Here is a 13,283-nt window from a genome sequence, read left to right on the forward strand (position 1 = left end):
CTTCTAGAGGGGTTTCCAAACATGTCTGAGGTAAAGATCTGGGCCCTGGGAAGAAACAGACAGCAAGGAGAGACAGTGCAGGTAGGCCCAAGGCAGTGGCTATGCGGAGCAAGAGCTGGAGGGAGGGAGAAGTCAGGGGTGCTGGCAAATGTCTGGGTGGGGAGCTAGGAATGGCAGTATGGAAAGAACAGGAAAGATGCATGGTAGTAGCATTGTGGCTGGGAAGTTTGTTTTGTTTTGAGACAGGGTTTCTCTGTATTGCCTTGGAGTCTGTCCTGGAATTTGCTCTGTAAACTAGGCTGGCCTCGAACTCACAGAGATCCAACTGCCTCTGCCTCCCCAAATGCTGGGATTAAAGGCATTGGCCACCAACACCCGGCTGGAACTTTGTTTTTATAAATGTTTATTTATATTCTGAGAACAGAGAAGACCTAACTCTCTCTCTCTCCCTCCCCCCCCCCCGTGTGTGTGTGTGTGTGTGTGTGTGTGTGTGTGTGTGTCCAACTCCAGAAGAGGAAACTATGACCACACAGGTGGTGCCCACCACAACTCCTGAGCCTCCTCCTAAAAAGCCACAACTAGGGGAGCTGACTGTGACAGACGCCACCCCTGACTCCCTGAGCCTCTCCTGGACAGTCCCCGAGGGACAGTTTGACCACTTCCTGATCCAGTACAGGAACGGGGATGGGCAGCCCAAGGTGGTGCGGGTGCCAGGACATGAGGACCAGGTCACCATCCCTGGCCTGGAGCCAGACCACAAGTACAAGATGAACCTGTATGGCATGCACAGTGGCCAGCGTGTGGGCCCCGTGTCTGTTGTCGGGGTGACGGGTGAGTGGGCATGGAACCCTCGGTGAGAACATTGGGAGGCGGACCCTCAAACTATTTGGTGGCAAGTGAGTGGTATCAGTGGTTAGGTGCTGTTAATACCCCAGATTTGCTCAGCACCACAGACCTGCTTTGCTGATGCTGTGGTCTACCTTTGTGTACATACGTTCTGAGCTAGCAAGTCTCCCTGGGAAGCAGGTCCATAGAGGACTTTGCTGTGTTGAACGTCTCCTGAGCTTACCTAGGAGCTTGGGTTTGATGGTCAGTTGTCAGCTGACCACAGCACCAGGCCCCCTTGATAAGTATACTACTTTGTCCTCACTTGAGGACACCAGCAGGAATCCTGCTCACCTCTCTGTCCCTTTCTCAGCTGCAGAGGAAGAGACACCCAGCCCCACAGAGCCCAGCACAGAGGCCCCAGAGCCCCGTGAGGAGCCGCTCCTGGGAGAGCTGACTGTGACAGGATCCTCCCCAGACTCCCTGAGCCTCTCCTGGACTGTCCCCCAGGGAGACTTTGACTCCTTCACTGTGCAGTACAAGGACAGTGATGGGCGGCCCCAGGTGGTGCGTGTCGGGGGCCAGGAGAGGGAGGCCACCGTGAGAGACCTGGATCCTGGGCGCAAATACAAGATGAACCTGTATGGACTCCATGAGGGTCGGCGTGTGGGTCCCGTGTCCACCGTGGGCGTGACCGGTGAGAGCTGTCCCCTGTGTTTGCTGTTCTTCTCCTGCCCCTCTCTTCTCCCCTTCTGCTCTGCACTATCCCCACCCCCTCTCCCATTCTTCCCAGCTAGCTTCACACAGTGGGCCTCCAATCCTGTCACCTAGAACAGAGCTTTCCACACAGCTCCCTCTTTCCTCCACTCCAGAGCCTTACTGGATCCCTCATTCCTTCCACTTTGGCTGCCTCTCTGGGTGTTTAGTGATTCCTAACATGCTCCGGATTCAGGCTACCTGGGTCTGAATTGCTTGTCATTGTGTGGCTTTTCAAGTATTAGTTCCTGAAGCAAGGGGGCAATCATGATGGCATCTGCTAAACCGGTGGTTCTCAACCTTCCTAATGCTGTGACCCTTTATTTTAATGTATGTATGTATGTATGTATGTATGTATGTATGTATGTATGTATATGAAGAGGGCACCAGATCTCATTACAGATGATTGTTGAGCCACCATGTGGATGCTGGGAATTGAACTCAGGTCCTCTGGAAAAGGAGCCAGTGCTCTTACCCTCTGAGCCATCTCTCCAGCCTCACTGTAACCCTTCAATACAGTACCTCATGTTGTGGTGAGCCCCCAACCACAAAATTATTTTCACTGCTACTGCATAACTGTTTTTTTGCTACTTGGTTTTGTTTTGTTGGCTTTTCAAGACAGGGTTTCTCTGTGAGGTCCTGGCTGTCCTGAAACTCTCTCTGTAGACCAGGCTGGCCTCAAACTCAGAGATCCACCTCTCTCTGCCTCCTGAGTGCTGGTATTAGAGGTATGGGCCATCACCAACCAGCTAACTTTGCTACTGTTATGAATCATATTGTAAATATTTTTTGGAGATAAACAGTTGATAAATGGGTCAAGACCCACAGGTTGAGAACTACTGTGTTAAACGTGGGTGGTTCAGGGACTCTTATATGTGAGCTGCTTGTAGCAGTTGCCTATGGCTGGCATGGGGTGGGGGTTTAGAAGAGGCTGTTCTGCAGCCTAGGGGCAGCCTGGTCACCTCAGCAGGTTCTGTCTCTGCTCTGTTGCAGCCTCCCTGCCCACAGAGCTCCCCACAGAGCCCCGCCTGGGGGACCTGGCTGTGTTAGAAGTGACTTCTAGTACTGTGCACTTGTCCTGGACTGTGGCCCAGGGCCCCTTCGACTCCTTCCTGGTCCAGTACAAGGATGCACAGGGTCAGCCCACAACAGTGCCTGTGAGCAGAGACCTGGGTGAGGTCACCGTCTCAGGTTTGGACCCGGCCCGCAAGTACAAGTTTCTACTCTTTGGACTCCAAGGTGGGAAGCGTCATGGCCCTATCTCCGCAGAAGTAAAGACTGGTGAGTATGCCTGGCAAGGTTGCCCCCCCCCCCCCCCCCCCGCAACCCACATCGCCCTTCCCTCCCCCTTGTGGCGACTGTTGGAATTTCATGTTTCTGTGCCCCACATCCAGACCTTGGAGTTTGGGGACCCATTTCTTTGTCAGGTCCACCCAAATTCAGACCTTCACTCCCATCCTTCCTGCCATCCTCATCACAGGGCAGGAGCACCTGCTTCCTTTGATAGACGCTCTTTTATCCTGAGCCCTGCCCGATCACCCCCTCTGACCAGCAGGAACAGAGCCCCAGCCCACCCCACCCCCTACGGACTGTGTCTGTGGTACACTTTTTAAGCAGCTTCCTCTCTACTCCAATCTCAGACACAAAGCTTCTTCCTCATCTTGGAGAACTGACAATAACAGAGGTGACCCAGAACTCCGTGGGTCTTGCCTGGACTGTCCCTGAGGGCGAGTTCGACTCCTTCCTAGTCCAGTACAAGGACAGGGGAGGTCAGCTCCAGGTGGTGCCTGTGCTAGCAGACCAGCGTGAGGTCACCATCCCCGGCCTGGAACCCAATAGAAAATACAAGTTTCTGCTCTACGGCCTGGCAGGCCGCAAAAGGCTGGGCCCTGCCTCTGTGGAGGGCACCACGGGTGAGTCCAGGCCCTGCCTCGCACCCTTGCAGAGATCCAATGCCCAGGGCCTTCCAGGGACTTATTCTGAGAGTAAAGGTCCTCACAAAGGCAAGTCCCTGCTCTTGGATTAAGCACAATCTCAGCATTTTATGCACCGTCTCCTGACAACTGCCAAGGGAAAGGGGCTTTTAGGCTTGGCTGACCTGGGTTCAAACCCAAACTCAGTCTTTGACAGCCACTTGACATGAGTAAGCCGCCTCATCTGCACCACGGCCTCCCCAGTGTGCCGGTGACCAGTAGCTTGGCTGGCTGATACCTATGCCCTCTTTCTCCCAACCCTGAGCCATGAGAGGGAAAGGAAGGGCTTGGCTGCAGAAGACTATGGAAAAATCTGGTGTTTTTGTGCCCATGAGTCAATCCCCAAGGAAAGGGTGGAGTGGGTCCATGACCCTTACCCAACTCCCAGGTCCATGAGTCACCCCAGGCAGACATCAAGGCCTGGAGCCCTCACATAACATAACCCCCCCCCCCAAAAAAAAAACCCTTACTATACAGGCTTGCCCAAGCATCGTCTGTCGACTGTCACCCTCGTGTGGGCAGATTGTCTCTCTGTCTGGCTCTTTGTTCTCCCACTCTGCCCTACCTGGTCCCAGGGTATGGAATCTGGACTGTGGAAGGAGATAGGGGGAGCAGCCCCAGGCTCATGGCAGCTCTCTGCATTTGAGAGTATCTCTGACATCCAGATGCCCCTGGAGCCTCAGTTCTGGCCACAGCCCCTGCCCTGAGGAAATGAAGAACTGCCTGTGCTCACCACTAGCCCTCTCTCATCATGACACTCTGTGTGGTCTGACTCCTGACTGTAGCAAATGGGCACAGGGCAGGAAGGGGCTAGGCAGTACCTCCAGAGACAAAGCAGCTGTCCCTCATTCCCCCACAGCAGGACAGCGCAGGTCTGGCTGTGTCCTCAAGTCCTGAGGCCACATGTGGACCCTTCCCAATGCCTCACATTTCCCTGTGTCTCCAGGAATGGAGACTCAAAACTGAAAATTGTCCCCACCCTCTCCTCAGCACCCCTGGAGAAGACACCACAGCCCCGCCTTGGTGAACTGTCAGTGACAGGAGAGACCACTGACTCTCTGCACCTCTTGTGGACCGTGGCACAGGGACCCTTTGACTCCTTCCTGGTCCAGTACAGAGACAGGGACGGGCAGCCCCAGACGGTGCTCGTGGCTGCAGACCAGAATGAAGTCACCATAGAGGGTCTGCAGCCACGCAGGAAGTACAAGTTTCTGCTCTATGGGCTCTCTGGAGGGAAGCGCCTAGGACCCATCTCTGCCCTGGGAGTGACAGGTGAGGCTGCCCTGCTTCACCATAGGCCTGAGGAGTCTGAAGACAAAGGGACTGACCATGGCGGATGGGTGGGAAGGACAGAGGCCTGTCCAGAGCCAAAGAAGGGAGGGTTTGTGAGGGTTTGTGCCCTCCCTAGGTGCTGATCGGTCATTTGAAAGAACAGGAGCCAGGTCAGGCAGCAATGGAAGGTCTTGGGGAACCTTGCTCTTCTGACCCCACCCATTCCCCTCATGTGCTGCTCCCCACTACTCTGTGGGGACAGCTCTATCCCCTTGCTGCATAGGTGCATGCCCCCTGTTCTAGGGAGCCAGGATTGTTTCTCAAACGGAAAATCACTGGGAAGTCCAATGGGCAGAGGCCACTGACACCCACTTCAGATTGGCCAAGGGCACAGGACTAGTGTGACTTTCCAGACACGTACACCAGCCAGTGCCACCCTCAGCTGCTCTCAAAATCATTGAGACAGGCACTAAGGGCAGAGCAAGGACAGAGCCTGAAGGGCCACTGCTTGTGTGGGGCAGGGTTGATATGCCAGAGGCTGGGAGAGGGGAAGTGAGTCCCTGGTCCAGACACAGCCAGGAGCTGAGGAAGGGCCAACAGACACAGCAGCTTCCCAGGCAGGAGACCCTGGGTCTAGGCTCAGAGAGGCCCTCCTGGGTGTCAGGATGTAATGCTAAGGTAAGGGTAAAACAAATTCAAGAAGGTTCTGGGAGATGCCCTGGTCCCTCCCTTTCCTCTCTTGGACTGCTCTGGCAGGACTATGAGTTGTCTTCATCCCTGGCTGGCCTCATAACCCTTCCTTTGAAGGGCATGATGGGAAGGGCAGGCCCACAGCACCCAATGAAGATTCTGCCCTGGTTTCTCCCATGTAGCCCCAGAAGAGGATGTGCCAGCCCCAAGCCCCACTGAGCCCCCTGAAACACCCCACCTGGGGACGCTGACAGTGACTGAGGCAACCCCAGACTCCTTGCGCCTCTCCTGGGATGTGGCCCGCGGGCTCTTTGACTCCTTTGTGGTCCAGTACCAGGACACAGAGGGGCAATCCCAGGCTCTGCTTGTCGATGGAGACCAGGACAAGGTCCTTATCTCAGGCCTGGAACCCAGCACTTCCTACCAGTTCTTCCTCTATGGGCTCCGCGAAGGAATGCGTCATGGACCTGTCTCTGCAGAGGGCACCACAGGTGTGCCATGCCTGGACTATTCTAGTCTGGGGGCTAGGAAGGGAAGGGAGGAAGGTGACATCCAGAAGTGCCTGCCACAGGGAAGGCACAAGGAAACACCCAGGAAGAGTTGAGGACATTTGGTCACCTGCCCTACATAGCTTCTCCTCTCCTCCGATGTCAGGCCACTGAACATCCCTCCTGTGGCTCTGTTCCTCTCTAGCCCAACTTTTCTGACCAATAGAACCAGGGTGGGATGGCAGAAGTGACATGCTCCAAGCCTTGGGGCTGGTTTGTCTCTGTCTCCAAAGCCTTTTCTCCCACCCACTTCCCACAGGTCCAGTTCCTGCTGGTCAGACCCCAGGAGACCCAGGGCCCCGCCTGTCCCAGCTGTCAGTAACAGATGTGACCACTAGTTCTCTGCGGCTGAACTGGGAGGCCCCACTTGGGGCCTTTGACACCTTCCTAATACGCTTTGGGGTCCCCTCACCAAGTACCCTGGAGCCATATTCTCGTCCTCTGGTCCAGCGAGAACTGGTGGTGCCAGGGACACAGCGCTCAGCTGTGCTTCGGGACCTGCATCCTGGGACCCTGTACAGCCTGACTCTGTACGGGCTGCGTGGGCCACACAAGGCAGACAGCATCCAGGGTACTGCTCGCACACTCAGTCCAGGTGAGGACCCATCCTGGGCACCAAGAGAGAGCATTGTACTTGCAGAGTGGAACCCAGTGTGTAAAGGGGTCTGGCGAATGGGAGGACTTGAAGGCACCTAGAGAGCGACCTTCCAGAGAGGGATGGTGGGCCTCTCTGAAGCTAGAGCACTCGGGGAGATAGAGCAGGAGCCTGCCTATCTGCAGCCTCACCGCTGTATCCGCCTTACTGTCCGCAGTTCTGGAGAGCCCCCGGGACCTGCAATTCAGTGAAATTGGGGAAACGTCAGCCAGAGTCAACTGGGTGCCACCACCATCCAGGGTGGACAGCTTCAAAATTTCCTACCAACTAGCAGATGGAGGTGACAGCCCCTTCCTCCCACGTCCTCCTTAGCTCTCCTCTCTTGCCCATCCCCACCCCTGCACACTGTCCCCTCTCTAGCTGCTCTCAGACCTCTCCTGTGACCCTCAGCGGGCTCCACCTATGTTTGTTTGTAGGAGAGCCACAGAGTGTGCTAGTGGACGGCCGGACCCAGACCCAGATCCTCCAGGGGCTGATCCCAGACACTCGCTACGAGGTGACAGTGGTCTCTGTCCGTGGTTTTGAGGAGAGTGAGCCTCTCACAGGCTTCCTGACTACGGGTAATAAAGACTGCCCCCGGCACCAGGAGAGGTAGAGAAAGCCGAAACAAGGCTGTCTGTCGTGAGGGTGAAGAGGGCAAGGGAGGCAGTGGAGTTGGGAGAGTTAAGGGTAGGGACAGTGGCAGGGATACCTCTGAGCTCCCTGCTTCCCCCAGTTCCCGACGGACCCACCCAGCTGCGTGCATTGAACTTGACTGATGGGTCTGCCCTTCTGCACTGGAAACCCCCTCACAAACCCGTGGACCAGTACAACGTCCAGGTCGCATCCCCTGGAGGTGAGCATGGCTGAGCCTCCTCTGAAGAGGATTTATTCAAGGTGGGGTGAGCAGGGGACAGCATGGATGGGCAGGAGTTGATGCCACCCCCACTCCCAGCCCCAACCCTGCAGGCCTCAGCACCTGGCAGTGCTGTGGACTACCCACTGACGGACCTGGCGATCGACACCAACTACACAGCCACTGTGCGTGGTCTCCGCGGCCCTAACTTCACCTCCCCAGCCAGCATCACCTTCACCACAGGTAGAGCCAAGGTTGTGAGGGAGATGGGTCACAGGAGGTTCAAAGGGACAGGTGTGGGCTCACCTGCCTCTTCCTATGTCCCCTTCCAGGGCTGAAGGCTCCCCAGGACTTAGAGGCCAAGGAAGTGACCCCTCGAACGGCACTGCTCACTTGGACTGAGCCCGAAGTCCCGCCCACTGGCTACCTGCTCAGCTTTGACAGCCCTGGAGGACAGATTCAGGTACCCCACTCCTGCCTCACTGGCCATCTGCTCTCCATAGCTTGATTTGGAGGTGCCACCTCTGGCCCTCCTGGTGAGTCTCCATCTCGCCCTCTGCTGACCTTGTGTGTTCCTTGTCTGTGTCCAGGAAATCCTGCTTCCAGCAGGAACCACCTCACACCGGCTTGTCCGCCTCTTCCCTTCCACCTTCTACAGAGCCCAGCTCCGGGCTGTTTGGGGCGAGAGCCTCACACCACCTGTGTCCACTTCCTTTACAACTGGTACTGACACCGGGGGCTGAACTTAAGTGGGCAGCTGGGGTCCGAGACTCAGGGAAGACAGACTCCCCATCTCCTCTCTGCAGGCGGGCTGCGGGTCCCCTTCCCCCGGGACTGTGGGGAGGAGATGCAGAATGGGCCCAGTGCCTCAAAGACCACCACCATCTTCCTCAACGGCAACCGCGAGCAGCCTTTGGATGTGTTTTGTGACATGGAGACTGATGGAGGCGGCTGGCTGGTGGGTTGCAGTCAGAGCCCAGGTACCTGTGTAGCACAGGAACTGATTGCCCAGGAGCCAGAGGCTAATGCTGCCCCTGCCTGCTTTCCAGGTGTTCCAGCGCCGCATGGATGGACAGACGGACTTCTGGAGAGACTGGGAGGAGTATGCCCATGGTTTTGGGAACGTCTCCAGGGAGTTCTGGTTGGGTCCGTGCCTCATAGGGCTGGGGAACCAGGGAAGGGATGGCAGTCCTGTGGACCCCAGGATCCTGACAAAGAGCGCTCCACCCCAGGCAATGAGGTCCTACACAGTCTGACGCAGGCTGGAGACTACTCCATGCGAGTGGACCTGCGGGCTGGAAACGAAGCTGTTTTCGCCCAGTATGACTTTTTCCGGGTAGACTCAGCAATGGAAAACTACCGTCTACACCTAGAGGGCTATCATGGCACCGCAGGTGAGGGTGGGCCCGGGACAGGGTGGGGGTGGGCATAAGAGCGGTCCTCACCACGCCTTCCCATGCCCTGCCAGGCGACTCTATGAGCTACCACAGCGGCAGTGTCTTTTCTGCCCGTGATCGAGACCCCAACAACTTGCTCATCTCCTGTGCTGTATCCTATCGTGGGGCTTGGTGGTATAGGAACTGTCACTATGCCAACCTCAACGGGCTCTATGGGAGCACAGTGGACCACCAGGTGGGGGCCATGAGGGCAGCAGGCTGGGCTCTGGGTCGCTTGGGCTGGAGTACTGTCACATGAATGACTGAACTTCTTGTCATCTGTGAACTGGGACAATGATGCCAACCTCACTGAGGAAGCTTGAAGACTATTTATTAGTGGATAGAAGGTACCGGCTGGGGATTAAGCCTCAGCCTTTTGCAGCAGAGGGTTAGGCAGGGAGCATGAGGGAGATGGAGGGATTCCTGGGAGTCACCTGCAGGAGCAGGGTGGGGATGAATGAGTGGCATTGATGTGCTGGCTTTGACTCCCCGCCTTTGACAACTCTCTCTTCAGGGAGTGAGCTGGTACCACTGGAAGGGCTTCGAGTTCTCCGTACCTTTCACGGAAATGAAGCTGAGACCCAGAAACTTCCAGCCCCCCACCAGGGGCAGTTGAGCCTGCTGCCCACCTTGCTCACACCCCAGTATGACTGCCGAGCACTGAGGGGTCGTGCCCAGAGAAGAGCGAGTGTGTCTCTACTGCCTGGCTCACCAAGGAAGCCTTCTCTACCACGATCTCACAGCACCATGTTTACAGGGGGGAGGGGAGGGGTTGATAATGGAGCAATAAAGGAGAAACTGAGGCACGAGGCTGGCACTGGTCCTGTCCTGTCAAGGGTTCTGGCCCTGGTCTTGTGGTACCAGGTTCCTGGGCTGCAGCCGAACCTGGAAGGGATGAATCAGCAGATTGACACCAGCATAATTCTGGGGCTTCAGGGAGGGCAGGGTGCCATCTGGTGGTGGCAGCAGTGTGAAGGCCTGCAGCAGGTGAGCCAGTATCACAAAGAGTTCCAGTTGTGCCAGAGGCTCTCCCAAGCACACGCGTGCCCCACAGCCAAAGGATAGTGTCCTGGGACTCTTGCCAGGTTCCAGGAAGCGATCTGTGGGTAGTTAACAGACAGCTAGGGAAATGCGTCCCAGCTGAGGCCTGGGCTCCTCCACTCCCCTGCCTGATCCCATCATACCAGGCCAGAACTGGCTAGGCAGTTTCCAGACCATCTCATCCATGTTGGCACTTTGGATGTTGGGGATGATGACTGTGTCCTTGGGGATGTCATAGCCAAAGATGCTGAAGGAAGGTGGAGTCAGAAGCTGTTCAGGACCCTGGGTAGGGGTGGGATAATTTCCTCACTCAACCCTTAACCCAGAGAATCACCTGCTAGCCCGAGTGGTGCGATGGGGTAAGGCCAGGGGCACGGCGGGCCGCAGGCGCAGCACCTCAGCAATAGTGGCCATGAGTAGAGGCAGCTGCATTCGGTTCTTGTACAGGATCTGGGAGCTGGGGTCACAGGGGTCCAGCTTGAGGTCTAATTCTTCCTGCAGTCGCTTCTGGATCTGAGAAGAGAGGGGGCAAAGCTGGAGTCTAGGGACCTAGCTCATGGCTGCCCAGTCTTCGGCCCATCCATCTAGCCACCTAGCTGAGCCTAGAGCCCCCTTTCTGAACATAGCACAGGCCAAGTGCCAGAAGAAGCCTCAATCTCCTCCCACAGTGCACCTCAGGGTGATGAAGCAGGAACGCCACAGCCCAGGAGAGCGTGGTGGCTGTGGTCTCGGTGCCACCGATGAATAGGTCCACCACAGACATGTGCACGTGCCCTTCGTGGATCTGTCCTGCACCTTTGTCCTCTCTTAGCTGTTCCATTCCTTGAAGCATGTAGTCAATCATGTCGTTCCACTGGCCTGCAACCAGATTGTCCTGCAGAGGGCAGGGGAAGCAGGCTGAGTGTGTAGCTTGGGGAGGGAAGCCTGCTCAGCAGTGGTGAGGGGCAGCAGGTGCATCGCTGGCCTAGGTCGGGGAGCTAGAGCCTGCCTTGTGCTGCTTCAGCTGCTGCTTTACAATATGATCTCTGTTCTCTTGGAACCGCTTCAGCTTCCGGAGGCCTGGATTGGGGAGGAACTAGGATAGGAAGGGGCATCAGCTTCCAGATGGAGACCAGTGCCCCCCCACTCCACCCCCGCCCCAGTCCCCAGGAGTCTGGGCTGTGCTTCCGCACCCTGAGAAAAGGAATTATATCCAAGATTTGGACGGACCAGTGGTTCCAGGCTTGCATCAAGTCCTGGACACAGTTATGAATGGTGTGTACCAAAGTGTCATCCTGTCAGAATGGAAGGGCACGCTTTTGAGTTCATGACCATTGAAGGGTCAGGAGGGGCTGAGGGATGGGCCTGAGGGACAGGGGGGCAGCCTTGACCTTGACTCCAAAAGTGAGGCAGCAGATGATACTGCACGTGAGAAAGGAGAACTCCTTATGGATGTCCACGGGTGTGCCAGCCTGGGCTCTCATACGCTGCAGAAGAGAGGCAGGGCTACATAGGCTGTGGAGACCAAGGGGTACCAGGGTGGGGGAAGCTGACCCCAGGAGGGCCAAGCCACAGCAGTGCAGCCTCACCTCGCAGAATTCCTGGGTCAGCTGCTCTACCAGGGGCTCCATAGAGCCTCGCATGCCCAGCATCAGTGCCGAACGAGAGAGCTTCTTGTGGGTCCTCCATGTTGAAGAGTAGTCCCCTAGTGACAGGTCCAAGTCTAGCTTTTCTGTAGGAGGGATGGTGGAGAGAACAGTGACTAACTAAGGAAGCCAAAGGCCTGAACTACCTCCCCCAGTCCAAGAAGCAGCCCAGAGCAGTGGTCATACCTGGTGTGTCTTTGTGAGTTTGAGGCTAGCCTAGTCTACATAGTGATTTCCAGGCCAACCAGGGCTACATAGTGAGTCCCTATCTTAAGAAGGAGAAGGAGGAGGAAGAGGAGGAGAAGAAGAAAGTGCCTTCAATCTTTACCATATGGTATCGGGGGTCGGCCAGCAAAGTCCACCCATTTTTTGATCAGGGCCTCCTTAATGGTCCTATTTGAATTCAGCACCACCACAGCTGTGTAGGGGGGACAGCAGGTGTCAGCAGGGAGAGATGGGTACAGGAAGAAAAAAAGCTGGCTCACCTTGCAGCCCCATGCGGATCCTGTAGATTGGTCCAAATTTCCGAGTGAGGCCAAGCAGGTAGACAGGGAGGTTAGGCTGTAGAAAGTGCAGGAATCCCGGGACAAGAGGTGGGAGGTGGAGATTCCAGAGTTTCCACCAGCCCCACAGCCAGCGGATGCCTACGAGCAGCAGCAGCAGCAGCCACAGCCCAGGTAGCACCATGGTGGGACACTTGTGCAGCAGCCCCGACACGGCTTTTTATAGCTCTGGGCCCCAGCCATCCATCCGGCTATGATTCTGACCTTTATCAGCCTCAGGTCCCTTCCCACTGCCCACATTCAGAGCTGTGTGTTTTCAAACTGGCACAGTCCCACTGGCCTTGGAGACTCATGAGGAGACGGGACTATCCATCAGGAAGAAAGGAAGAGATGGAAAACCCTGACCTTTCTGTGCCATTATCAGTTTCATAGCTCTTCTTGAGTCACGTGGGCCGAGAGGTCCATCCTGAGCCCGGCCCCTCCCACCGAACCCCACCTTGAACCAGCTGAGCGGAATGAATTTATCCCAGAGGAAAAAAATAAATGACAAACTCTGCCCAATAGGCCTTTCGGGTTTGCCTATAGTCCCTACAAGTATTTTTATTATTATTATTATTATTATTATTATTATTATTACCACTTTATTTTTGTGATACTAGTGACTGCACCCAGGACCTTATACATTCCGGGTGAGCAATCCCCTGCTAGACAATCCTATGTCCCGTTTTTATTAATTTTGAGACAGAGTCTCACTAAGCTGTCCAGGGTACTTTGAATTTACTATGTAGCTCAGGCAGGGCCTCAAACTTTGAATTCTCCCTCAGTCCCTCAAATAGCTGGGATGACAGGCATGTCACCATGCCTGGTCCCCTGTGTAATTCTTTGTTGTTGTTCTTGGCTTTGGTTGAGGCTTTTTGTGGGGACAGAGGGGGTGCATGTGTGGAGGCCAAAGGTCAACCTCAGGTGGTCTGACCAGATGAAAACACCCCTGAGCCTGTCATTTTTATGGAGTTCCCTGAATCCACTAGGCAGGCTGGCCCCAGGGATGCTCCTGTCTCTGTCTCCCCATTTCTGGAGTGGCAAACAAGTGCCACAGGGCTGGAGAGGTAGCTCAGTGGTTAAGA

At 55.8% G+C, this 13,283-nt stretch overlaps 2 protein-coding genes across 2 annotated transcripts in view; one reads left to right on the forward strand and one right to left on the reverse strand.

The window, feature by feature from the left end:
* The window catches only part of Tnxb (tenascin XB), a 59,199-nt gene extending 49,402 nt beyond the window's left edge, over positions 1–9,797 (forward strand). Inside the window, exons 27-44 of the mRNA XM_051187290.1 lie at positions 511–831; positions 1,199–1,522; positions 2,575–2,862; positions 3,222–3,494; positions 4,545–4,826; positions 5,699–6,007; positions 6,324–6,659; positions 6,877–6,999; positions 7,136–7,279; positions 7,435–7,554; positions 7,654–7,797; positions 7,887–8,017; positions 8,145–8,277; positions 8,361–8,512; positions 8,604–8,700; positions 8,787–8,948; positions 9,023–9,186; positions 9,505–9,797. Of these exons, the coding sequence (XP_051043247.1) occupies positions 511–831; positions 1,199–1,522; positions 2,575–2,862; positions 3,222–3,494; positions 4,545–4,826; positions 5,699–6,007; positions 6,324–6,659; positions 6,877–6,999; positions 7,136–7,279; positions 7,435–7,554; positions 7,654–7,797; positions 7,887–8,017; positions 8,145–8,277; positions 8,361–8,512; positions 8,604–8,700; positions 8,787–8,948; positions 9,023–9,186; positions 9,505–9,606 (3,605 nt within the window). The 3' untranslated portion in view covers positions 9,607–9,797. The remainder of the gene's footprint in view (positions 1–510; positions 832–1,198; positions 1,523–2,574; positions 2,863–3,221; positions 3,495–4,544; positions 4,827–5,698; positions 6,008–6,323; positions 6,660–6,876; positions 7,000–7,135; positions 7,280–7,434; positions 7,555–7,653; positions 7,798–7,886; positions 8,018–8,144; positions 8,278–8,360; positions 8,513–8,603; positions 8,701–8,786; positions 8,949–9,022; positions 9,187–9,504) is intronic.
* Positions 9,798–9,821: 24 nt separating this feature from the next.
* Positions 9,822–12,376, reverse strand: LOC127224309 (steroid 21-hydroxylase). Its single transcript, XM_051187291.1, has 10 exons — positions 12,142–12,376; positions 11,985–12,074; positions 11,600–11,742; positions 11,402–11,497; positions 11,204–11,305; positions 11,020–11,106; positions 10,705–10,905; positions 10,366–10,544; positions 10,175–10,278; positions 9,822–10,090 (listed from the first exon to the last, which is right to left on the reverse strand). Exons 1-10 carry the CDS (start codon positions 12,341–12,343, stop codon positions 9,822–9,824), a joined length of 1,473 nt encoding a protein of 490 aa, XP_051043248.1. The 5' UTR covers positions 12,344–12,376.
* Between the last annotated feature and the right edge of the window lie 907 nt (positions 12,377–13,283).

Source organism: Phodopus roborovskii, unplaced genomic scaffold (assembly GCF_943737965.1).
Source record: "Phodopus roborovskii unplaced genomic scaffold, PHOROB, whole genome shotgun sequence".
NCBI classification, from domain to species: domain Eukaryota; kingdom Metazoa; phylum Chordata; class Mammalia; order Rodentia; family Cricetidae; genus Phodopus; species Phodopus roborovskii.

Excerpts from the sequence above, each read along its gene's own strand:
- LOC127224309 (XM_051187291.1), bottom strand. The coding sequence starts at position 12,343 with ATGGTGCTACCTGGGCTGTGGCTGCTGCTGCTGCTGCTCGTAGGCATC. Across the intron at positions 11,498-11,599 it reads TGACCCAGGAATTCTGCGAG|CGTATGAGAGCCCAGGCTGG; the intron begins GTGAGGCTGCAC and ends TCTCTTCTGCAG. Across the intron at positions 10,906-11,019 it reads AGCAGCTGAAGCAGCACAAG|GACAATCTGGTTGCAGGCCA; the intron begins GCAGGCTCTAGC and ends TGCCCTCTGCAG.